The sequence below is a fragment of the Pteropus medius genome, unplaced genomic scaffold (genome assembly GCF_902729225.1).
Source record: "Pteropus medius unplaced genomic scaffold, Ma_sr-lr_union100, whole genome shotgun sequence".
In the NCBI taxonomy this organism is placed as follows: Eukaryota; Metazoa; Chordata; class Mammalia; order Chiroptera; family Pteropodidae; genus Pteropus; species Pteropus medius.
Genome location: NW_024350923.1, coordinates 2,460,042 through 2,485,950, shown reverse-complemented (window position 1 = coordinate 2,485,950; position 25,909 = coordinate 2,460,042). Strand labels below are relative to the sequence as shown.

At 60.5% G+C, this 25,909-nt stretch overlaps 1 protein-coding gene and 1 pseudogene across 3 annotated transcripts in view; one reads left to right on the top strand and one right to left on the bottom strand.

Moving 5' to 3' along the window:
* SHANK2 (SH3 and multiple ankyrin repeat domains 2) overlaps positions 1-25,909 on the bottom strand; it is a 404,459-nt gene that overhangs the window by 9,401 nt on the left and 369,149 nt on the right. For 2 of the 3 annotated variants that reach the window (XM_039840587.1, XM_039840588.1), the window contains 6 exons: positions 15,027-15,162; positions 13,742-13,822; positions 6,187-6,317; positions 5,706-5,817; positions 4,946-4,966; positions 1,260-3,666 (listed from right to left, as the gene is read on the bottom strand). In XM_039840587.1, the coding sequence (XP_039696521.1) occupies positions 1,260-3,666; positions 4,946-4,966; positions 5,706-5,817; positions 6,187-6,317; positions 13,742-13,822; positions 15,027-15,162 (2,888 nt within the window). The remainder of the gene's footprint in view (positions 1-1,259; positions 3,667-4,945; positions 4,967-5,705; positions 5,818-6,186; positions 6,318-13,741; positions 13,823-15,026; positions 15,163-25,909) is intronic. The other variant, XM_039840586.1, reaches the window with a different exon arrangement.
* LOC120584885 (uncharacterized) lies at positions 24,852-24,970 on the top strand (annotated as a pseudogene).

Below are 25,909 nucleotides of genomic sequence, written 5' to 3'. Positions count from 1 at the left end.
TGCCGCACTGTAGCAACTAGGGAACGGTATTATTCCACAAACAGAAAGCCCTAAACCATCCAGTTTTTAAGATCTCCTTGAGCCTGCTGAGTATGTGCTATTTGCAGATACACGTGTACACACACCTGCCGGAAACGGGGAATTTTAAAGACTTTCTCTTCAGGCGGAGGCACCACCTGAAGGTCCCAGTCGCAGTGGGGGTCCCATTAGAGGACAGCGGTGTCCATGTGTGGCCCTCCGCCGAGGCCGGCCAACCACTGCTGCCCTGAGGAGGGGTGGGAGCAGCCAAGCTCCGTATTTACATCCTCCCCGAACGGTCACTAGGAAAACGGTGGCACCTGCCACATCTCAGGCCCCCACCGCAGTGCGACATTGCTGACTAACAGACTTTGGTGTTTACAGGTGACGCCTGCCCAGCAGGACTTCAGAGAAAGGCCTCGTCAGTCAGGATGACGAGACCTGTGCATGAACGTCAGTGGGAGAAGCCGAAGAACACGGCCCCCGGGGACAGCGCAATGGTGCGTGTCACGGGGGCAGAAACCGAGGACGGGGGGACATCGCGGGAGCGAGGGACAGTGGGCAGACGGTCAGGGCCCTGTGCTGGAACGCGGCGCGCCTCTGCACAGCCTGCCGGTGGGTCGGGTTTAGAAGTGACCCTGCCTAGTCCGCTCTCGGTTCCAAAGGCAGTAACCTCAACGCCGCGTGATACTGTGAATGGCCGACCCAGGGACAGTGGAACGCTTTTCATCCCTAAGGCCTGCCCGCTGGGGTAGGATGGGCTGTCAGGGGAAATGCCTTCCACCCGTATTCAGTGGCGAAGCCACAACCCGGCACCTCCCGAGCCCCGAACCAGTGAGCATGCACGTGTGTTCCCATGCCTGCCACCCTCTCACGGCCCGCTGGCACGGAAGCCCTCCTGGGCCAGCTCGGTGGAGCGTGGTTTTGGCTTCTGCGAGGCTCCAGAGCGGCCTTTGGGAGGTCCTGGCCGCGCTCCGGAAGCCAGGGAGGGCCGGCTTTGCGCGGCTGCCCTTGACCTTGACCACGAGTCTGCGCTCAGGAGTGCCCGTCCTGCCGGAGGGGCGAGGTCTGGTCTGCTGCACCGGAGTCCGGGAGAATGAGAGGTGCGACACAAGAGGCTTCGGGAACCCCCTCTTCACGGCCACTGCGGCTGCTTCCCAGGGCGTTTCCTGGTCACGCTGCCCGCCGCGGCAGAGGTGAGCCTGGTGCAGAGGCTGCGTCAGCCGGGCGCGGGGACTTACCTTGGAGCGAGGCCGGCCGGCTTGGTCCCCGTCGGCGAGTCCAGTCCTTCCCCTGGCTTGGCCGATTTCTCTCGGTTCATTTGCTGCAAGATCGAGTTCAATTCGCTGATCACGTTTGCCTTTGGGCCTGAGAGAATGGGGCTCTTGACCTCTGAGACGTCACCCCACAACTTGGAGGTCCTTGGCTGGATCCCCTTTGTGGGCGCGGGCTGGGCACCGCCGGGCGGCGGCAGGGGTGCGGGTGGGGGCATCACAAAGCTGTCTGCGTCCTCTTCCATGAGCGCGTCTTGATAAAGTGCATTGCTTTTGTGAATGATGGGCTTCATTTTTGGCTTGGGAGGTACAGGGGGTCTGTCGAGCACAAACGCTTGCCCGTCGGCGTGGACGGTGCAGGTGTCCATGCTCTCCCCGCCCTCAGAGGACAGGGTGGAGATACTGGACACCGTGGAGATGGTGCTGGTCGTCTCGAGGTGGTGGTCGCTGCCGCTCCGGCTGTCCACCTCCTCGATCCCAGAGTCCGTGACAGTGTCAAAGCTTTCGGGGGGTGGCAGGAATGAGGCAGGCAGACAGTTTGAAAGGCCAGCTGGCTTCTTACCGTCTGCGGAGTTGGCTGGCTGGCTGGAGTTCAACGAGGGGGACGGGGAGGTGTCGTTTTTTTTCTGCTTGACCAAGTCTGTGAGAGCGGGGACAGAAGCGACTCGGTCATCGGGGATATCAAAACTGTTCGCAAACTCCAGGGGAGGAGGCAATGGCTCTGTGAAAACAAAATCCTCGTCCAGGTCCACGGAGGCCAGAGGTGGGGGAGGGATGCGAAATGGCAAGATCACCGCCTCCTCCATGGAGCCCGCCGCCACCATGGTCCTGCCGGGCGTGGTGGCGGTAGGCGCGGGGCCCGCGGAGATCTGTAAAGCACCTTCGGTTTCGGGGACGCCTTCTGGCACCTCGGGGGGCAAGTTGTCCAGCTTCATTTCCATATCAGCCTTCTCATCCTCCTCCTCCAGGAAGTCTTCCGGCTTGGCAGCGTCCACGGTGTGGACCATCAGCAGGCCGGCCGACTTCTGCTGGGACGTGTCCATGATGTTGATCAGCATGTTCTTCTTGTCGTCACCTTTCCGGTCCTTGCCCAGGTCGCTCTCGTACTTATTCTCGGTCTCCTGCCGCCTCAGGAGGCCCCGTGTGTTCTGCCTGGTGACCGGAGGGAAGCCTGCCTCCACGCTGGGCCGCATTTTGGTATCGATGTAGAGAGGTTTGTTGAGGTCGGCCTTGGGCGCCTCCCCCTTGGGGCCCTGCTGGGACTCCTTCATGGCTCGGTCCCTCGCGGAAAGCGCCAGGGCCAGCGGGGAGCTGGGGTCCAGCAGCCTCCCTGTGAGCGGGTGGACGTAGTTCTCGGGCCCAGCCACGCTGCCGCTCTTGGGGGGCACCGCAGGGCTGCTGTCGGGCCCCTTGGCTTTGGACATGAAGTTCGCTGGCCTGCCGGCCTCACCCTGAGCTGCGGCCTCGCCACCGCCCACAAAATGGCTCTCGGGCTCCCTGGGCGCTGCCCCGGGCGTCGTGGGTGACAGCTGGTCGGCACCGTCCTCCTCCCCGAAGCCGCCCTCCTCGGGGAACGTGGAGGGCCGCACTCGGGGGGCGGGCAGCCCCAGCCCCACGTCCTCATCCCCCAGGTCTGTGGAGAGGAAGGCCGGCGAGTTCCTCCTGGCTTCCAGCCGCTTCTCTCGGTCGCGCACGGCCCCGGCGATGGCGGCGGCGAAGGGGCTGCTGACGGTCAGGCCGTCGTCGGGCCGCAGCTGGCCCGGCTGCTCGGAGGCCTGCGGGTCGATCTCCATGCTGCTGCCCTGGCTGCTCTTCCCGCTGCTGCTGGTGGAGGGCTCCTTGACGATGATGGTGGGGATGGGGATGGAGCACGTCTTCTCGGGGCTGTCCTCCACGTTGGACTGCTTCACCAGCATGCCCTTCCGCCGCGCGGGCTTGGCGGGCACGTACACGGCCTTGCTCGCGATCTTGCCCACCTCCGAGTACGGGTTCTCGGGCATCTGGCCCCTCTTGCTGCGGAAGTTGGCCTGGGCGGCGGTGGCGCGGCTGTAGAGGTCGTCGGAGTCCAGCGAGTAGCGGTCCAGCTCTCGGCGGTAGTACATGCCCTTCTCCCTCGCCATGGTGACCACCGTGTCCGAGCGAGCCGCTGGGGACACCTTGGCGGAGTTCTGAGTGAACGCGGGCTTGATGGTCCCGTAGACTCGCGGGGTCGGGGACTTGGGGCAGTTGTAGGCGGTGGGGGAAGGCGGAGGTGGGGACGGGGGCACAGACTGCGGTGGGGGCGGGATGTCCTCGGAGGTGTCCGGCATGGACAGGCTCCTGGTGAACTTCAGCATCGGCGGCGCCAGGAACTGCCGCTCTTCCTCCGTGATCCCTACAAGCGGAACGCGGCGTTAGTCCGACAGCGCAGCCACGGTGAGCCCCCCGCAGACCCCTGGGCCGCGCGGCACCCCTGCACCCTGCCCGCCGGCCCACAGACACAGCGCAGGCCACGGCGCACAGGGCCGGGAGGGCGCGCGGCCCGTTCCGAGCCAAAAAAAAGGGAAAAAGGCAAAGAAAAGAGAAGGGCACGGGATGCGCCGAGTGCAGGCTGCCGTGTGCATGTGCGCGTGCTGCCGTGTGTGTGTGCGTGTGCGCGCGCGAGCGCGTGAGCGCGTGCTGGGATGGGGCCGCGCTGGATCAGGAGTCACCCATCCTTTCGGGGTTGGCCAGGGCCCCCGGGGCTGCTTTTAGAGTCTGGGGGCTGAGGCGAGGGCAGAGGGCGCGCGGGCTGCGGGGGCCGCGGCGGGGAAGGGGCGGCTGTGCGGGAGGCAGTGGCCCCGCCGCCCGCCGGGCTGCAGGGAGGCCGCCGCCCTCAAGCCCGTGGCCACGGGCTGCTCTCGCCCATGTGGCGGGAATCCACTCTGTCACCTGACCTCGCCAGGCCGCCCCAGGGCTTGAGGGTACTGGCGCTCCCTGGGCCCTCGGGAGGATGCCAGAGTCTGTGTGTGGGGGAGCCCAACACCCTAAGTGCAGCTGGGACCAGGGTCCTGACTGACACTTGGCCACGGCCCTCCAGGAGCCCTGGAACTGGCCCCGTAGGACCCCGTGGACGGGGATGAGGGGTGCAGCGTCACCCCAGTGATCAACCAGGGTCACAACTTGGCTGACAGGGCTCAGAGGTCGCAGTGCATCCCCCTCGCCGGCCCTGACTGTTCTGTGCCTGCGTCCAGTGGGTGACACTTTCAGACTCTGTTTCCAACGGCCCAAGATACACAACATCAGCAGAATGCACTCCAGGCAGGAAGCGACACTCAGACACGGATGCCAACAGACAGGAAGTCCCATGCGTCACGTTGCAGGCATGCAGGTTTTTCAAGGAGGTGACACAACCAATCACTTCAATTAAAAAAAAAAACTCGTCAAGCAAACTACAGTAACTTATTATGGAAGCCCCCATTCCATAAGGGTATTCCAAATCCAGCACACTCCTGTGGGAGGCCTCTTTGGTGTCGCAAAGATGGCCTGGTGGCTCAAAGGCCTTTGCGGACCGGTGGCTATGTGTTGGTGGCCCGACGGTCACGCTCCCAAGGAGTGATAGTTTAAGAATACACCTTAGAGAGTGAACTAGGTCACATTTAAGTTACACGTCCCAAACCGTAAGGTTCACTAACCTGATAGAAAGATTCTGCTGTCTGATAGGAGGAAATCAACCGTTATTAGCCAGTCAGAGCCAGGGACACGACGCGTGTGCGCTGCTCCGCGTGGCCAAGCCACCCGGCCGGTGACTTTTAGGGACCGCAGACGCGGCCTCCACGATCACGTGCTGTTTAGTTACTGCCTCAGATGAGTGACAAGGACACCGCGCCTCTAAGCAGCAGTGCCGGGGGCGTTTCCACACCGCAGGGCAGTGACCCAGGGGCGCCCGCCGCACGCCCTCATCTCTAAGTGGCCTCGGCCTCCCCGAGTTTGCCTGGTAAAGACAGTGCTGGGTGATCTCACAGGGGGACTGTCTGAGGGTCACGGGTGCCTGCACGGAGCAGTCCGTGGGAAGCAGTGTGACATTAGCAGGAGAGGTAAGGAGTTTTCCGTGACACACGTTAAGGACGGTTTTATTAGAATTCGAGAACCCGACCCAACCACCCTCAGAAGTGTGTCCACCGAGCTCACCCTACAAAACGTGGCAGTGGCCGGCAACGCAGGGAGTGGGGGACGCAGTGACACAGGACCCGCTTCCCAGCCCACTCCCGTGGACCACCCATCACACCCGCCGCTTTGCAGGGTGGGAGTGGCCAGCCTGGATTCAGCGTCCAGTGGGCAGACGTGCTCCAGACCACCGAAGCGCTCAGAGGGCCCCCTGGCGGGCAGGCCTGGGCGTGGCTGGGGTGGGCACTGACCAGGGACAAGCTCTCCGGGGAAGGCCGCGCTCCTTACCTATTGATTTCTGCCTTCGCATCGTACCTCGAGGGAGGCCCAGACACGGGCCTTTAGGGCTCCCGGGCACAGTGGGCGTCATCACGGCGATGCCCTGGCGTTCGTACACGGACTGCAACCAGAGGGCCGGGGTGAGACGCGCGCCTGGACCTGCCCTTCCGCAGTGACCAGGCCCAGAGGGCGACATGGACACCCCGGGCAGTGGGCGCCTGTCACGTGCCTTCCCGGGCTGGAGCCCGTGAGTGTCCAGCTGAGGCCTGAGCACTTGCTGGTGCTCCCAGCCCCAGAGAACGGCTGTGGCCCGAGGCCCTGGACAGATGTGTCCTCCTCTTGTGGGGCCCAGATTTGGGCTTCGTGTCAGGACCGCGTGGGGAGTGTGACTCGAAACTACAAGGGTGGCCATCTCCATGCACGCGGAGCCCTGCCGCCTTTGGAGTGACGCTGGGAGGCCCGCCCGCTTCCCCAGTACCCGGCCACTCACGTTCACGTCAGACACGGGCGGGAAGCACCGGCTGGTGGGCCGCGGCTTGATGGTGGCCACCCTGGACTCCATGGCCATGTTCTCCGCGGCTCGGGACGGCTTGGGGGCCGGGACCACCTCCTCGGCTTTATCTGCACCGTGAACAGAATGGTGGGCGTGGGTGTGAGTGACCGAAGCCCCAAACAGCCGGGGCTCGGGGCTCGGGTGGAAAAGCGCCCAAGTGCGTCCCGCGTGTCACACGGCACGTAACTGCTCTAGCCTCCGAAACCGAGCAAGTGGGTGCCAGTCACTCGGTGTGGACACATGCGCTTCTCTGCCACGTGTGTGCACAGCGGCCCGATCCTGGTCCCCAAACCCTCACCCCGGGAGGGGGCACGTGGACAAGACATGGGAAGAAGACCCTGGCCACGCAGCCTCAGCCAGAGTCCCAGGCTGCCCTCAAAGTCCTGCCCTCAGTGGATGCTGCATTCGTACCAATGCCACTTATTTTTGATGGTGTTAACTAGGCCGCCGCTTAGACTTTTTAAGAGCCCAGAGGTGGTTCCTTTGTGACCAGGTGCAGTTGCCAGGGTCGAAGGGCCCACCACCCAGGGCTGGAGGCCATGTGGGTGCGTGGGTGTGAGCAAGCCCAGTGTGAGCCTGGGCAGTGTGGAGAAGCCCCCACTCCACCCCCCAGTACTAGAATACTCTCGCTTCTCTGTGAAAAAGAAAGCCAAGGGTTAGTTACTAGCGACCCTTACAAGTTAAGAATTTTTTAATCAAAATTTTAAACATTAAATTTGTCTGAAAACCGAAGCACGTCCTTGAACCGCCCTGAGGCCCTGGCTGTATCTAGGACATCTGAGTCCAGGCTCTGGGGGCCGATTGGGGCCGGTGGAACGCAGGACCCCACTCCGCTGAGACCCACAGGCGTCCCGCTGGGTGGGGCTGGGCACGCGGGCTCCCTCCCACTGGGGCCACTGAGTTAGCACGGTGGCAATGTCCCACTGAGGACCTTGCCCCCAGGTCACCAAGAATATTTCTGTTCTCAAGACTGGGGTCTTCTCCTAGGCACCCTGACCCATCCCGGGTCTGGTGACCGTGAAGCTCATGTCATCGACAAGGACCAGGCCTCTGGATGTCACCCAGCCCCCAGTGGTGAGGCTGGCGTGAGAGGCAGAGAGCAGACGAGCGTCGGGCCGAGGTTATTCTAGAGCCGTTACAGCCACCTGTCACCCCTGGGGAAGCTCGGAGCCACAGCACCGAGTCACCCAGACCAGGGTCTCTAAACAGGAACTGTGGGAGGGAGGGTACGTGCTGGGCAGGGGACAGGCAGATGCCACCTCGCCTCACAGGGCGTCGGCAGGTGGGACATAGGCGCTTCCTGGTTAATCCCCAACAGGCCTGGGTCTAGGCCAGTCCTGCACCAGCTCGGCGGACTGCAGCCCAATGTCACACCCTGCCCGCCTGTGCTTGTTGGTCCGCGGCCGGAGGACAACGTTCGCGGTTTTAAGGGACATTAAAAGGAGAGGAAGGGGGCTGTGTTACAGAGAGCGCCTGCAAGGCCTGCCACCTTCTGGGCCTTGACCGGAGTCTGGACCGTCGTCCCGGTCCACCTGCCAGCCAAACGCTGCGTTGCTCAGGCAGCAACATCAAGAAGGCCCTTCTGTGACACACGCGTCCTTGGAGCCCCACCCCCACCGGCGTCTGGGCCACGTGGCTCTCCTGCTCTTGGCCACCCCTCGGAATTGGTCAGGAGCGCCCGCCGTGGGGATACCTTCAGCCAAGGTCACGGTCCCGAGTGCGTCCGTCCCCACCTGCTGTTAGCCAGGCCTCGCTCCCTTCGCCTGCGGCACGGCTCAGTGGCTCAGTGGCACCTGGTTGACCTGCTTGGTAAGCCGGGGGGACCCCAGGGTCCCCTTGGCCTGTCCCTGGAGGCCGGGCCCCTCGAAGTGGCCGTTGGCCTTGCTTCAGCTGAGCGCCGGGTGTTTCTCCAGCGAGGGTGGGGACTTGGGTCTCTCGGGAGTTTGCCCACAGGTTGGCACGGCTTCCGCAGCCCCAGGCTCAGCTCCCGCAGCTCCCTCAGCCCAGCTCTCCCCCGGGGCCTCGGAGGGTTAAGAAGGCAACCTGGGGGTGCGCTGCAGACGGACAGCCCTGCTGTGCACCTGGCCGCGTCTGAGCCCACCAAGGGGCGAGGGACTCCGGGCGGGATGCTCTCTCGTCACCAGCCGGATCCCCGGGCTCCTGCGTCTAGCGGGCCCTCTGAGTCCACGTTTGGAATTTAGCCTCCCGAGCTGACGGAGCCGGTCCAGTGCGCGCCTGGCACACCGAGGTCCCATTGTGTGGCATCACCCGGATGTCCTCACGCCTGGAACGAGCTGGCAGCTGACTACAGTCTTGGGCCCAGGGCATGAGGCAGGCACCCCGGGAAGATGCCTCGAAAGATGGGCGTGCCCGGTGAGGCAGCGGCATCGCGGCTACCGATACTGGCCCCGGTCCCCGGCCTTGGTGGAGATTCTGAGCGCCTTCGTCCCATTTCTCATCCTGACGAGAACCTGGCCGTGGGGGGCCGTGATTCCGATTTTGCAGAGAGAGCAGCTGGGGTCTGAGATGCTCAAGTCCTGCCGGCGGAAATCTGGGGCCAGGTAGGAGCTTGGCTAGAGCTGGGGTCCCCGGCCTCTACGCCCCGTGCCAGCCAGGCTTCTGGGCCCTGGGGGTGGAGGGCAGTGGAAATCTAGGGTTACCATTGGAGTGGTCTGCATAGTCCAGCTGGTTGAAAAGCAGGGAGTGGGCGCACATTATGGTCACACTGCGTGGAGAAGGGCAGGCTGGGTGGAGCTGAAGGTGAGTCTCCCGGAGCGGAGCCATCTTGAACGAGGACACCCCGTCCTCCTGCGCCATCCCGCCCCGACGTCCCTGTGAACCAGGGCGCACGCGAGCACCTTGGTGTGCGGCGGGGTAAGGTCGGGGGCTCTCGTTTCCTTTCCACTGAATGTGGCTCGTGTGATTCAAATACAAAGAGGGACACCCCGCACCGCTTCCCCACGGGGCCCGAGACTCCGCTCAGCACCCCCCGCCCCGAGGGTTTAATGGCTTTTAAGAAACCGGGTTCCCGCTTCCTTCTAGGCTGGTGAGGATGATCCACTTCATTTATAAAACCCCGGAGTCGGGCCAGCCCCCTGCAGTCTTACAATGAGATACGCAGTGACTGAAAACCGTCCTGCAGACACGCTCGAAGATCGACAAATCTTAAGAACAGTCTCGTGGCGAGATGATGACAAGCTCGAGGTGACCCCGGATCTAGGAAACAGGTGTGGCGCCCGCTGTCCACAGACTGCAGACTGCCTGGCGTGGGGACAGACGTCCTCTGGGAGGGTGGCGGGTTTGTCAAGCACGGTTGGGCCGCGTGCAGCCACGTTCCTCTTGGGAGCCAGGGCAGGGCGGGTCTCCTGCCGGTGCCCAGAGACCCCCAGCCTGTGAGCTCACCCTCGTCCACAGGCCGGTGTCAACAGGAGTCACCCAGTGTGCCTTCCTGCGGGAGAAATCCTTGCCTAGTGAGCCAGCCGTCAGGGCAAGAGAGTGCGGAGCGGGCTTTCCCCCAAGACACAGCTTCCAGGAGGAAGACGGACGTCACCAGCACCAGATGCTGGGACGAGCTGCACACGCTGGAAGCAGCAGGTGCCGCCCGCTGGCCCACCTGTGTTTAGTCTTCCCAGGAGGCGGCAAAGGGGTCGCAGGGCGGGCGTGTGGACCCCAGCACACGGTTTGTCGTCCTCGGGCTCTGACGAGCCTCGCGCCTCCCCAGGGACGGGCCCGTGGGTGCAGCCAGAGGTGCTGGCGGCCCCGAGGCCACTGCGAAGCTGGTCCCACCACTGCTGGCCTGGCTTCCGCCCCGTGCTGTCCTGTTCTCCCTCAGGCCCAGGAGCACAGGTCTGGGGACTAGAGAAGGTCGTCAGGAACACTGGGGACCGGACGGGTTCTGGAGACGAAGTGAGGTCTCACGGGTCTTCGTCGCCTGCCTGCAGTCACCAAGCGGGAGGCGGCTCCGCGCTGGGCCTGTTACCGTGCTGTCAGTTTCCTGGGACCGCCGGGACGGGGCGTCTCTAACCGGGCGGTTCACGGAGGCGACTTTATTCCCACACGGCCTGGAGGCCAGGACTCTGGAATCAGGGTGGCAGTAGGTTGGCTCCTTCCAGGGCTCCCCGCGAGGCGCCTTCCTGGGCTCCGGCTGCATCACCCCAGTCTCTCCCTCCGTCTTCACGTGGCCCCCGCACGCGTCCCTCTGCTGTGCCGGCCTCACTCTCCTCTGGTGAGGGCCCCGTCGCCAGGGCAGGGACCACCCCAGTCCGCAGGCCCTCCCCCTCGTTCCATCTGCAAAGACCTTGCTTCCTGACAAGGTCACTTTCACAGGGTCTAGGTGGACATGAATTTTGGGGACGCGATTCAACCAGCGCCTCCACGAAGACCTGACTTTTTCCTATTGCACACGGTCTTTCTGGAGTGTGACAAATGCTTCTTGGGAGGTGAGGCAGCGTGACAGGCCTGGAGCATTCCTGGCACACCTACTGCGTGCTGGGGGACGCGGGAGCCCCGCACCGCGTGCCATGGTCCCCGGGCCCCGGCACACGCCCCACAGGAGCTGGGTCGGCCACAGCTGCTGGGCCCTTCGAGGTTTTCTGGCCCATGCGCCGCCTCCGGTTCCGGCTGGCGTCAGGCAGTGTGGGGCGGGGGCATTTGGCACCGACTCCGCATCCAGTTTTCTGATGTTCAGAAGCCGGCGGCCTCCACTCAGGACTCTGCCTGTCCTCTGTGGATTCTGCTGGCCCTGGGGACCACGGCCGCTCTCCTTATCCTCTATCACAGTTTGGGGTGTCTGGCGGCTGGAGGAGCCCTGAGGGAGGAGGCGCAGTGGATGTGGCCACAGGGCCCCCCCACCGGGCCTCGCTGGCAGTGGCCTTTCTGGGCAGCTCTGCTCCAGGGGCGGGTTCCCGGGGGCCCACGAGGGGTGCCTTTGTCAGGATGGTGGTGGACGGAGGGGCTGTTCCCGTCAGCTGGGGGTCGGCCTTAGGCTGAGGGGAGTCTAAAGGGAAGTCAGATCCCAGGGAGCATTCTGTGCCCTGGGCCGACACGGTGACTGATCCCAGAAAACCCTCCGGGGGTTTCCGGGGCAGCCCCTGGGGCTTCGGAGGCCCGAGACCGTGCAGAGAAAAGGCAGTCGCGGGGAGAAAGGGGGCGCTCCCACCTCGGCGCTCGGGGACCCCACCCCCCGATGCCCCCTCACTGGGTTCAAGGCCCATCTGCCCTAGTTTCGGCATTTTGGACACTGTGTGTGCGCCCAGGGTCATGGGATAGGGTCCCTCCGCCACCCCCAGAAAAGCAGTTTTGACCCGATCGTGTTTTTCTTAATTGTTGGGGTGGTTGTCTCCAGCAGCCAGGTGGGAAACACCCCAAAATGTGGCGTTGCTGAAGGAGGGGCCCGTGTCTTCCAGGGCGCACGTGGGGCTGTGTCTTGGCCGCTCACAGCACAGCGACGGCCAGGCCTCCCACCCGTGCCAGCCCCCGCGGGGCAGGGCAGCTGTGGCCTTACGGTTCAAGGACAGTTTTTCTCGCGGGGGCAGAGCCGGCCTCCTGGGGAGTCCTATGGGGTTGCCTTGCCCACGGCCAGGGGTTCAGCCCTCCCCCCATGCGCCGGGGCCTCTGCTTGCCTGCACCCTGACCGGCAGCCACAGCGGCTGCCCATAGGGAAGACCTAGCTGTGACAGCTGAGGGTCCCGCGGGCTTCACAGTCACGAGATGAGGACACGTCTCAGGTGAGATGCGGGACACGCTGGGGGACACAGACGGGAAACGTGAAGCAGACGCGACAGACTGCACGGGGCCGTGTCCTGGAGCGGGCCCCGCGCGGGGGACACAGCACGGGGTCACGGCACAGAGGGACGCCACGCCAACGGCCACAGAGGGTGTCCCCCGCAGGGCGTGCGGGCGGGGGCTGCACACAGACTCGGGCTCTCCCCTTACCCTTCTTCTTCCGGACGGAAGCTTGCAAACAGAAAGGGGAGCGTGAGTCCCAGACGGCAGTACCTGCCGAGGCCTGGGGGCTGGACCCCCGGACCTGACCCGACCCTCCGCGCATGCGGCCCAGATGCGGGCAGGCGGGGCGTCTGGGGGGCAGGATGTGCCATCTGCGGCTTTCTGGGGACCTGGACACCGGGGCCGACCTTCCGACAGGTCTGGCTGGTAACCCCGTTCCTGGGCTTTCCTGCCCACTCGCCCTGCCCCTCCCAGCGCCCTACGTGGACAGTGGGCTCCGCCAGGGCATGTGTGAGCCGGAAGGGCCCGCGTGGGGCGAGAGGGGCCAAGGGCTCAGAGGACGGAGCAGTGCCCATCTGTCCAAACTGACCCCATGGGATCCCCCCTTTGAAGGTAGGCTGCTTGCTGGTCCCTTGGGGGGAAGGGGTCCTGCCACAGGCCCTTTGGGGAGCGAGGGGCACAAACTCCTCATTTTAGAAGACATGCAGTGATTCTCACCATCGTCCCCTCAGGGGCCATACCAGGGGCAGGGGACGGTGGGGTTTTCCAGTCTCGTTGGCCAGACGTAATGTGGTTAAGGTGGGTGGGGGAGGGCCCGTGGGGGGCTGTGGGTTTGGGCGGGGGCAGCGCCACAGCAGGTGCTCTCTCCCGAAGAACTGGGCCTGGGCGCCGGCTGCTAGATTCCAGCCCCAGGACATGGCGACCGCGAGGGGCACTCACAGGAGGTGGCCTGGGCCAGGAGGACGGTTCGCCCACCATGGACAGAGTGCACGAGACCCGGCTCAGAGGAGCCACAGGAAAGAAGGGTGGGGAGGATGGCCAAAGGTTCTGGGGGTGAAGCCTGGCACCCGGTGGGGGCGACGGCCAGGGGAATACCCTGGACCGGCTGGGCCATGCGGGCTTCGGGTTCAGGGCTGAGCCACGTGCCCTGTTCACCTGCCCGCCGCACGCTGTCGGTGGAGCCGGCATGGCCGCCCTCCACCACCCCGCGTGGCTCAGTCACTCTCCCTCCAAAGGTAGCCCCGGGCTCTGTGGCCACTCCTCAACACGACGTTTGGCCAGCGTCCCAGAGGCTCACGCCGCCAGCTCCAGGGCCACTTCTCTTAGGGACGGTCACCATGGGCTGCGCGGCCCAGGGCCGTGGTGCTCCACACAGCCGTGCCCACCTGTGACGGGGTCTGAGGGCCGGGGCCTCCTCGCCCCTTGCAGACCTTTGGAGAGGGCGCCGGGAGCTCCCTACACCTGGTGAGCGCCCACCAGGCCCGCCAACCCCCAGGGCAGAGGTGGCTTTCAGAGGTGGCCCTCGCCAGCAGGGGGAGCTGTCTGGGGGATACCGTGGGGCAGCTTACCTTTATCCACTAGTGAGCGGCCCAAAAATTCAAAACAAAACAATGTTAGACGAAGAGGGAGAGGAAGAGGCAAAACTAGTCACCGCAGCGGAGCCGGCGGGCCGGACGGAGGAGCCGGCGAGGGGGAGGGGCCGGGCCATGCACGCGGGGCGGGAGGCGCGGGGGGCGCGGGGCTGGGCCGGGCAGGCGACTCTTACCGAGCTCCTCCAGCTCCGAGGTCATGGACTTGGAGCGCAGCGTGAGGGCCGTGGTCGGAGCCCGCTTGGGGGGTGGGGGTGCTGCAGGGGCCGACAGGAGAGACCAGGCGTGAGGCTGGCCCCGCCGCGAGGCCGCCGCCCCGACCCACCTTCCCGCGCCAGAGGCGGTGGCCTGAGCCTGCGGCTTTCCTCCTGCGAGGCCGACAGGCAGGGCCGTCCGCCAGGGTGGGCAGGCTGGCCATGGTCGCCTGCTGGCCTGCGGCAGTCCTTGGGCTGGGGACGTCTGCTGGCTTCACCTGGGCTGCGATGGGTTGGGACCAAGCAGGGGGCTCGGGTGGACCGTGACAGGCCCTCCCGGGGGACCCCAGCCCCTCTGCACTCAGCCTAGCCACGCCGGGCTCTGAGGGGTGCAGCGGAAGCATACGGCCAGGAGGCTCGGCCAGCTCCGTGCTGTGCCTGCCGGCGACTAAGAGGGACTGACGTTCCAGCAGCCTATGCAGCCCCGGGCGGCTGAGGGGGGCCCCAGCGGGGTGCGATTCTTCCTTGTCCCCACCCGTGTCACAGCAAGGACACAGGCCTCACACATTGCCGATGCCCCTCTCCCAGCCCCCTTTTGAGGGAAGCCCTCAGCATCTCTCCTCACCCCTCCCCTGACACCCTCAGGCCACAGGCTCCCCGTCCACAGTGCAGGGCCCCCTCCTCCAGGCAGCCCTCCCTGGCTGTGCCCCTGCTCCGTGTCCCAAGCCCAGGCTGAGGGCTCTAGGTGGGCTAGGGGGAGGGGACACGCCCTTGCTTTGGGGAAATGCTGGGATGCTGGAAGGAGCAACGTGTTCCTCCAGCCTCTCCCCAGCCAAGGGGAGCCGGGGGTACCTCTGGCCTGTTCCCAGCTCCCCGCTGTGGCCTCCCTCAGGAAGGAGGGCAGGACCCAGTCACGGTGGGGCCAGCAAGCTCTGTGGACACTGGGACCAGTGGACGGCACCCCTTTCACGGGCACAGGCTGCATGCTGGTGGGACCCATCACAGTGACCGATGGACAGTCTGTCCGGGTGAGCGCCCCACCCCTGTCTGCTGAGCACAGCCCTTGCCTGAGGCCACCACTGCACCGTTTGCAGGCTCCAGTCAGCCCATAATCTCCCTTCCAGGTCTTTTTCCTGCTCCCGGGGGCCCGGGTCCCAGTGGGAGGAGTGGGGGACACACATGAGGCGCCCAAGCCCGCCCTGCCCCACCCCTCCCAGGGGCAGGGCTCGTGGTGGGGGGTGGGTGGTGGGTGGCATGGGGCAGGCACCTTTCTTCCTGGCGGTGTCGTCGGGGTCGAGATTCCTGGTCACCGTCACCACCTTTAGGACGAGGTGGTTCCCTCCCTGGCGGATCATGTTCACCACCTGCCGGTGGCCGACCTTCACGACGTTCTCATTGTTGACCTGCGGGGGGAAGGGGCACGGCCGTGAGACCTCGTGGGGCCCTGTGGGTTTGAGGAGCGATGCTCTCGGGGAGGCCGGAAGGAAACCGCTGGGCCCGGCGTTGTCGCCGCAGTTAGGTGGCCGAGGAGCTGGGGGCCTGGGGCCGTTCCTGTGCCCTGCGGGCTCCTGTCACTCCAGCGGGCATCCTCGGTGCTCACTGAGCAGACCCAGGAACCGTTTCCCTGGTGGCCAGCGCTGCTCGGCCCCCCGGGCCAGCTTTCCATATCCACAGCTGCGAGAACCTGACCTTTACTGCTTCTCACGTATTTGGGAAGCTGTCACACTGACTGGCTCATTTCCTCCCCAGGCTCCACCCTCCTCCCCGCCCTGGAGGCCCAAGAAGGTATGGAGTGTGGCCACCAAGAGCGATGGGTCCCCTCCCGCGCCCTGCTCCTCGGGGGCCACTGCTCCAGCCCTCCAGGGACACCCCAGGCTGTCCTCACTGCGGCCACTGCAGTATCGGGCGTGCTTGGCGCCTCTTGGGCCCTAGTCCCTCCTTTTCACCTCCATGTCCCCACCGGGGTGGATACGCGTGGCACAGAAGCAGAAACGGATGCACGGTGACATCCACGAGTGGGGGCGGGGCCGGGCCTCGAACCCCAACACCTTGGTCCCCTTGCAGCTCCTGAAACTCAGTCCAGCCACAGACCTGCTGGTCCACCGCCCCCTGTCCACAGTCAGAGCGGTGACCACAGACCCTCAGTGGGACAGTGGGGAGAGAGCTCGCCGCGCTCCACCTGGCTTGCTCACGGTGTTTGGACCCCGCCTGTCGCACCCACTGGACCGGACCTCTTCAGGGGGCCAGGGTCCCCACTGTCCCCCAGCTCCCGGTCTGGGTGCTGGGATGGTGTTGTGACTACTCTGGGCACCAGCTTTGAAGGAAGGAGCTGCCCGGTCACAGGAAACAGTCAGAGGCAGTGGCGGCCCCCCTCTGCTTCCTGTGTGCGTTCCGTCAAAACCTGTGAGGTCCAGCGCAGCCGCACACAAGTGTCACAAGGCTTGGTAAATTCCACACGCCGCACATCTATGTGACCGACGCCAGGGTGAAGCACTGGGGGGCCCGCCCCCCACCGGCGACAGCGCACAGGTGAGCGGCCCGCTCATCTCTCACGGCTCTTCCAGGCGGAGACCTGGTGCCCAGCGGGGACTCACGTAAGACACGCTCAGCCACAGCAGAGGACAGACCGTGTGGGGACCACGGGCAGCGGGCTGTGAGGGAGGCAGGAGGGGTGGGGCGACCAGATCAAGTCTGGAACCGCTGATGGCATCCCCGGGGGACGGGGGCGAGGTATGCAGGGGCAAGACCCCTCCTGAGCAGCCACGATCGTGGGGCGCCACGCGGTATGGGAGTGCAGGCCAGGAGTGGCGAGATGCCGACACCCGAGAACCTTCCAGGTCAGCCCCGTGGGAGGCCATGGGGACAAGGTGAGGACCTGACTGTGCGGTCGATGGGTGGGGACCAGCTGCCCTGCTCATGACGGGTCCCCAGTGCAGGCGTCGGGTGGGGCGCGAACAGAGACAGCCAGGGTCACCTTAACCCTGTCACCCCGCATTCTGGCTGAGCTTCTGGGGGCTGAGGGGACTCAGCTACAAGGCCGCTGGGCAGGAAGGTGCCCTGGGGACCTGGACTCTGACCTCGATCCAGCGTCCTGCAGCCCGCTGACCCTCAGGCCTCGGGCCTGGCTCCCTGGAACCCTGGGGCTCTGGAATCTTCTGCGTCTTTGTTCCCGGTAGTTGGCCATTGTTCTCCCGAGACCCCCACCAGGGCTGGTCTTGGCCACACTGGGGACCATGCCTGGGGAGGGGCTAGACACGGTGGCAGAAGAGTCCCTTCTGAGGTGTCAGACACCTCAGCGACCGAGTTTGGGGAAGAGGTCTCCAAAGCCATGAGTTGCTAATGGCAGATGCTCAGGCAGCAGGGCCTTCTGCGCCTGGGGGCGTGGCGCTGTGGAGGCAGAGGGGCGCCGGGGGAGGGCCCCAGCTCCCACGATGACACCACCCACTTGCTGGGCGACCCGGAGTGGCCCACGCACCCTGTCTGTGCTCCGGCTGCCTGGTCCATGCAATGAGGTGATGCAGGTCCTGCCTCCTGGCTGCTGTGAGGGCTGAGCCCCTCATCCAAGGTCTGGCCCCATGCAGTCTCCCTGTCCCCTGCCTGGCTCCTCCGTGTCTGAGGGGACCAGGTCCACCCTTTCTGAGAAGCCCACGTCCCCCCTAGCTCCTGGTGACTGCGCTGACGGCATTGGGCACAGGAAGCGATGTCTCAACCCCAGCCCCAGGGCAGCACCCCACCAGTGGCAGGGACTGATGGGGAGAGCTCTGAGGAACAGTGCTGGCTGCCTCTGAAACGTGCTCTGTCTTCTTGGAAAACCCGATGACAGAGAGGCTCAGTGGGTAAGCTTGGCGGGGCTGTGGCTGAGCTGGGGGTCTGAGTTCTTGGGTGACGTCTTGTATCCCCTAGTGAGATCTGTCTGCGCAGACGCTGAGAGCACACTGCAGGACCCCCTCGAACGGACAAAGGACAGGAGGCCGCTCTGGCAGAGAACGTGGCTGTGTGGCACAGCCTGTGCCCCGCCCTGACCTTGGGCAGAGAGCAGAGCCACCCACCCAAGTCACCGTGGGGCGCCAGGTCCCGTTCTCAAACCCCAATGGTGCCCGATGACCCGGCTCCCCCTGCTCAGCTGTGTGCAGAGGGTCCGTCCTGACCCCCCGCACCCCGACCTCGACGCCCCAATGCTCCATCACCCCCACCACACTCAGGGCTCGGTCACTAGGACCAAGTCCGCAGTCGGCTGGGCCTGCCACCTCTCTGCCCTGGGTGTGACTCTTCACGTCCCCAGACACACCTGTTAGAGGCTGAGTTGTGAACCCCAAATTCATACGTTGACATCCTAACCCCAGCACTCCAACACTCGATGGTGTTTGAAAACGGGGTCACTGCAGATACTCCAGTTAAGATGAGGTCCCTCGGGTGGGCCTTGCTCCTAGATGACTGTGTCCTTACAGAGAGGGGAGCTGGGACACAGACACGCACAGGGAGGACTCCGGGTGAACACGCCAGCAGAGAGGGGTGACGCCTCTAAAAGGCGGAGAGCGCCAGCCCCGCCAGGAGCCGGGGAGAGTCCTGGACCAGCTGCTCCCACACGGCCTCAGAGGCCCACCCTGTCCTTGACCTAGGACTTCTGGCCCCTAGGATGAGCATCTGCCGTGTAAGCCGCATGGTCCGCGGCGCTTTGCTACGATGCCCTTGCCTTGCGGGAGCGGGCAGCCCCTCCCTCTGGGAGGCCACCCCTCCCCGGTCCTGCGGGGCCCTCACTCTGGCCCCATAGCCTTGGGGCGGTCAGCGTCTCGCCCGCTCCTTTCTTGAACAACTTGTCCCCTCTGCTGTCGGCTCAAACCCCGCTGACTTTGCGGGAGAGAGAGGTGGCCACTAAAAGCTGGAACCTCAAGGGACAAAATGTGGCTGTGCGCACTTGCCAGGAGCCTACCACAGGCCCTTCCTGGGGACTTGGGGACCAGCCCGCTATCCTCCGGCCTCTGCAGTTCTGTATCTTGTCTCTGGTTTGAGGCAGGTGAGGCAGAGCTGTCTTGGCGAGCAGGTGACTCAGGAATGATTGGTTTTAGTTAAGAGGACTGAAGGAGCACACCCCAGGGCCACGGTCACCCAGACTGGCAAAGATGGCAGACGCAGTTCCCGCCAGTGAGGCCACAGCCCCAGACGCTGCTGCGGCATACCCAGTGCCAGTGCCAGTGCCAGGCAGGGGGCTTCTGGGGTGTTATGGGCGGGACTTGGGGGCCGGGAGAGGCAATGCCACAGGAAAATGACACGCCCACGGCCGTGTTTGTGCAGACCCCCTGCCATGCCCCACGCCACAGAGGTCTCATCAGAACTGCCCCCTTTCAGTGGGGCCTCGCTGGTCACCAGGATGTGGCTCGCTGAGCTCCCTAAGAAAACACTGTCTTTCCGGGCGCCCCCTTTTCTGCCCCTGGGCTCAGATCCTGCCTCCCTCCTCCTCCGTCCTCTGTCCCTGGGTGGAGGGAGCTCCTCTGTAAGACAGGGTGCCCCGCAAGATGGGATGTCCCAGAGGACGGGGTGCCAGGCAGGGTACACGTCCCGGCCTTCCTCCACCCGCTGGGTAGCATCTGCCTGGGCAGCGTCACGTCTGGTGAGTCCCGGAGGATCCTCCTCCTCTGGGCACAAAGGGGCGGGAGCCACACTCCCACTGCCCCCCCTTCCCCATGAGGATGAGCGTGGCACGCATTTCCTGACAGAGGACCAGCTTCTCCGGCCTGCACGGTGGGTGGCGGTCCCATCACAGAGCCCACTCGGCCATGGGCCCTCGCACGCTTCTCCCCCGCCACCCTCCCTCAACCAGTTCCGTCTTAAATTCTCATCCTGCTTTGCAAAGTAGATAAGCTTTGGATGGAGTCTTTCCCCGAAAGCAAGAAGCGTGCCAAGGTCAGAGCCGCAGGCCGTGTGGGCTTTCGGGGATCAGGTGAGCACGCCGACAGCGAGGGCACAGAGGTGCCAACTGGCGTGTGGCTCGATGCCTATAAATAGCCTCCCTCGGGAAGAGCAAGCAAAGGCACGAGGCAGCACCAAGCGACCTTGACAAGACAGGACCGGGGCCGGACCGGGCGGGATGGGAACGCCTGGCAACTAGTGTGGTGGGGACGGTGCAGCGAAGAGCAGACTGTGCTCTGAATTGCGCAGCCTTAAAACTAAAAATTCAGTTTAGCCTGCAGTGGGACTTTGGGACCAGCTACCGTCCTTACAACAGATGCTCAAAATTGCTCGTGTGGTGATGGGACTCTCGGGCTGATTAGATGAAAGGCTTGCTGTTTCCTCGGCTGCCTAGGTAGGCGTCTTAAACGTTCGCGGGGTTCCGGCGTCCCTCAGAAAACCTGGCCCTGCAATTCTGGCACGCTGCCACCAGGAAGAGCTGTGTGCCTTGATCACCCGCCGCATTTATGGAAGGTCAGCCAAGTCCCGGGGCTCCTGGGATCACGGCCTAGCAGTAGAGAGAAACGGCTCACGAGTCACAGGCCCAGCTGGCTGGAAGGAAGGGTACTGTGCCTGTCTGTGCACCGTCCTTACACACACACGGGGCGGGGGACCACAGGCCACGTGCTGGCAGAGGAGCACGTGTCTGGCCACCACCACAGTCCAGGAAGCTTCGTGAAGAATGCGGAGACAGCCCGTCCTCTGCACGCTTTTGTACCTTTCCAACTAATTCTCCTCTTCTGCCTAAATCGTTATTCAAAACATCAAACTCGTACGCGCACGTGGTTTGAAGAGACGGAGCTTGTTACAAAGCTGACAGCGCCCGCCACCTGGCCCCGCTCGTCACTTCCAAAGCCTTCGGCCCATTCTGTCTGTATCTGCCACCGCATCTAAACACACGTGTACTGTGGCTACGTGACGTGTAAATTTTAGATGGTATCTGCTGACACATCGCCATGGGAGAGGATGCTCTAGCTCAGGGCATCTCGACAGTGGCACTATCCCAAGTCTGGACCAATGAACTCTTCGTCGTGGGTGTTTAGCAGCATCCCTGGCCTCTGCCCACTAGAGTGGCACCCCTCTCACCCCGAATGTGACAACGCAGAGTGCTTCCGGACACTGCGCCTCGCGTCCTCGGGGGGTCCAGAGTCGCCCTCCGCTGAGGACCACCGACGTGGCCTTTCTCATCCCACTCCAGCCCGTGTTTCCATCCTCTGGTTACAGTTAGATCGTGATTTTAACGGGAGCGACACCCGGGCCTTACACCATGACCGTGCGGTATCTACTCACAGCTAAACGGTACGGCCTACTATGATTACTTTGTCTCTTTCCCAGATACACTTTGTTTTCCCTGGAGTGGAATAATTCTCTGGCGTTTGTTTATTAGTTTAATTTTCTACGTACTTAACAGTAATTCAAACCCAAACACTTCTTAATTATGTAAATCTCTTTTCAAAATCTTCAAACACTTTGGGTATTTTGTTGTTTGTCTTCTTGCTAAAATCACTCCCGAAGACGCCTCTGCTCTGAAAAGTGTGGTTCGGGGATCCGTGCACCTGTGTTCCCATTAATGTCACCCCCAGGATTCCCTCTGATTCTTTCTCGTGTTGTATCGCCTAAATCCTAGACTCCACGTATGTATTTATTTGGTTCAAAGCCTCGTTATTGGTAGACGACATTCTCCAGTACTTTCCTATTAAAGAAGTTTGGGACATAAGTTTTTTGGGGGAAGGGGACATTCCCTATTTGAAAATGGCTTTATCTACATACTTAAATGGTAGTTTGGTTGGGTATAAGATTTGAGGTTGGAGAGTAAAGTGAGCTCGTAGGAGTGACTTCTGCAGGTGACAACAATCAAGTCTGGACAAAATACAACCTCCTACCCCTAAACCTGAACAGACACAGTTCCCTGAGAGCTCCAGAGGACGAGCAAAGCCAGGCAGATTTTGGATGGGAGTGGAAAATTAGAAGATCCGGGCCGTGGACAGAGAGTGGTGTAGGTCACCTGAAACTCTGATAGAAAACAGCCTTTCCGGCTTGAGAAATCCGAAGGCAGAGCCAAAGGTGGCCACAGCTGCTAAAGTGAGGGGAGAGCCCCAGAATAGAGAGCCGTGGAAGAAAAATTTCATGTTCCTTGTGTAAACTTCCCCCCGAATCTCTAGTGGATGCCTCAACTACGCATGTGCAGGGCTGACTCGAAACGGCTTGCGGATAAGGCTGAAATGCCTGAACTGAAATTTGAGCTGCTGCTCCTGCAGGCCAGACGGTTTGCAATTTGAGTCTAACCAAGGCAGTTATCAGCTTAAGCAAAAACATCAACACTCATCCAGGAAACGTAACAGAATCCAGCGTGGCCGCGGCATAACAGTCACAGTATTCAGGATGTAGTACAAACTCGAGAAAACCCAGAGGTGACTTAGATGACGCAATTCTCAGACAAGGTCTTTGAAGCAGGTATCCTAAAATACTCAGGTAAAGGAAAGTATACTCCTAGTGCATAGAAGATAGACAATCTCAGCAAAACAATTAAAACTATAAAAAAGAGCTGGGACGTTTAGAATGAAAAGTACAACATCTAAAATCAAAGAAACACACTGGATGGGCTTAAAAGCAGAATGGATATGAAAGCAAAGAGGAGCTTGAAGATACATCAGTAGAACTTACCCAACATGAAAGAGAAAAAGATTTTCAAAAGGGAACAGAGACTTAGGGACAGTGAGTGGGCCCATGCCAAGAGGTCCAGCATAAGGATGATTAGAGTCCCACGAGGGGAGAATAATTATTAGAGTCTCAGAATAGACGGAGAAAAATGGGTCAGAAAAAATATCCGAATGACCATGGACTTCACATCAGAAGCTATAGAGACCGGAAGAGTGCGGAATGATACCTTAAAACCGTGAGGAAAATAACAACCTAAAATTCTATATCCAGCGGAAATGTCTTTAAAGCACGAAAGCGAAATAGACGTCTGTAGAGATGTGAAAACCGAGAGAGCTGGTTGTCAGCGGACCTGCACCGCGAGAAACGAGAAAGGAGGGTCCTCAAGGCGGAGGGGAGGGACCCTGGGTCTTCGGAAGGCGCGAAGGGAACTGGAAAGGGTGAACACCTAGGTAAAACATATACGGTTCTTTTCTCTCTCGTTAAAAAATAGACACCGCTATTTGAGATCAAGTAACATCGTTTTGTGGGGTTTGTAGCGTGAGTAGGTGTAGCACCTGTGATACCTGCAGGAAGGCAGGAGCGAGGCGGACACACCTAGATGCCGAGGTTTTATAGTTCGCGTGACGTGTGCAGTGCGAATTCTAAGTAGACTGTGCAGTTAAGGATGTGCACGATAATCCCAGAGCCACCACTAAGAAGAATGCAGAAGAGTACAGCTCAAAGCCGATGCGTTAAAATGGAGTTCTAAAAATAGATAATCTAAAATAAAGCAGAAAAGGGGAGAACAGAGAGGACAAACAAAAAATCAAATGACCCGGTAGACCCATACGGACCCACTTCGATCGTAATATTACGTGTCAATGGGATCAAACTCGAGTTAAAGAGCAGATACTACAAAAATGGATTAAAAAATAAAGACCGACATATGTTGTCTGTATATTTTAAATACAGACACACAGGAGTTGAAAGTAAATTAATGGGGGAAAAAAAAACCATCCCGTGGATGGAGTGACTGTATTAATACCAGACAAAATTAACTTCAGCCATTGTGAAAAACAGTTTGGCAGGTTCCTCGCAATGCGAAGCACGGGTATGATGTGACCCAGAAACTCCACTCCTAGGTATATTCTCAAGAGAAGTGAAAACGTTTGTTCACAGAAATCCCCGGACACGGAAGCTCTCAGGGGTGGTGTTCACAATAGCACAGATGTGGGGGTCGGAGGGACGGGGCATGATGGAGATGGGCACGAGGTTAGCAAATCACACTGTGCTGGCAGCGGCGACGCTGAGCATGCGCTGAAATCCTCTGCACCGTGCGATTTAACGAGCCGAAGGTGACGGTGCGTGAGTTACATCTCGATAAAGCCCTTATTTACAGAAAGACTGAAGGAAAAGGGCATTACCAGAAACGAAGAGGGGCATGTCATTATTATATAAGCAGTAATTCAAAAGGAGGACACGACAGTCACAAACACGTATGCGCCTGATAACAGAGCCTCAACATATAAAAGCAGACTCTGACAGAAGTAGAGAGAAATAGGCAGCTGTGCAAACATGGCAGGAGGTTTCAACGCCCCTCGCTCAAATCGATAGGGTAGCCAGACGAAAAGAAGAAAAATCAATACGCAGATGATCTAAGCAAATACCTTGAACTAATTGATATTTACGGAACACTACACCCGACGATTACGGAACGTGCGTGCTCTCCGAGTGCGTGTTCACCGTTCACCAAGCCATAAAGTGCCAGGTTGGAAACAGTTTTCCTTCAACGATTTCAAGGTTGCGCTTCATTTATTTTAGATTCCGGAGTCGACAGTTAGCGATCCGCTATCATTCGAGTCTCGACGGTTTGTATGCAGCCTTCATCCCTTCCCCGCTGCCCGCCGTCCCCCTGGAGGACCCTGCACGCCAGATTTTCTGAAATTTATGGATGTGCGTGTGTGTGACTCTGTTTTCATCTCTTATACTGGGTACTCATGAATTCTTTTCCATCAGGGAACTCCTGTCCTTTGGTCCTAGAGAGTTTCCTTCCATCGCGTCTTGAACCCTTCCTTTCTCTCGTTTTGTCCTCGAGGTGTCCTTATTTGGCACATGGTGGACCTTCCGGTCCGGTCTCCTGATTTAATTATCCTTCCTCTTCAAATTTCCACATCTTTCTCTGTCTGGGAGATTCTTTTCACGTTTACCTTCCCATCTCTCTATCGAAATCTTCACGTCTGCTAAAACATTTTTAAATGCAAGCACTCTTATTTTGTTTTCTGTTATTTAAAAAGAAAAAACGTTTTTGTTGATACTTCAAGGACTGGGATCTCTTTTGTCTCACTGAGCATATTAATACTTTTCACAGTCTCGTTTTCCCTGCATGATCTGTTCCCTCCCCCTTTTCCCCACGATACATTTGTTTTCGGCTCTGTGTTTCATATTAACTTTTTCATCAATGCCTTGTGTTACTCGGCAGGCCCCTCATATTTAAGAGTGGCCCCGAGTCTACGGCCACGCCACCCTGAACGTGCCTGATCTCATCTGATCTCGGAAGCTAAGCAGGGTCGAGCCTGGTTAGTACGTGGATGGGAGACCACCTAGGAAGACCAGGTGCTGTAGGCATAAAAAATAAAAAGAAAAAAGAAAAGAAATTTGAAGAGTGGCCCCGAACAAGCTGAGTTCTATCTCAGCCAGTTATTTTGTGAATACTTTACAAAACGATCCTAAATTTTGTATGGAGTGGCAAGAGGCCAAAAATAGCCAACATGATACTGAAGGAGAAGAACAAAGTCAGACGTCTGACATTATCTAACGTCGAGACTTACTAGAAAGCTACGGTAATCGAGTGTCGAAGAAAGAACAGACAAACAGATCATCGGAACAGAACAGAGAGACCAGAAATAGAGCCGCACAAATAGAGTCGACGGGTCTTAACAAAGGAGCAAAGGCAGTTGAGCGGAGAAAAGAGAGCCTTTTCAACAAACGGTGCTGGAAAAATGGGACACCCACATGTAAAAAAAAAAAAAAATCTGTATAGACCTTACACCTTTTACAAAAATTAACCCCAAATGGATCAGAGACCTAAGTGTAAAATGTGAAACTGTAAAACTCCTAGAAGACAATGGAAGAGAAAACCTAGGTGACCTTGAGTTTGGCAATGACTTCTGAGATACGACGCCAAAAGCGCAATCCGTAAAAGAAGACATCGATAAGCAGACTTCATCAAAATTAAACCCTGCTCTGCAGAATACACAGGCAAGAGAATGCGAGGACAGGCCACGACCCGGGGGGAAAATCTTCGCGAAGCACGTAACGGATAAACGCATTCGCAATACATTAAAAATGTTTACGACTCAACAATAAAAAAAACAAAGAACCCAGTTAAAAAAATGGGCAAAATATGTGCCACGATACCTCATCAAAGAAGATTTCCAGATGGCAAATCAGCACATGAAAAGATGCCGCACACCGTAAGTCATCCGGGAGTTGCAAACTAAAACCACAGCGAGACCTCACTACACGGTATTAGAATGGCCACGACCCAGGACACTGACATCATCA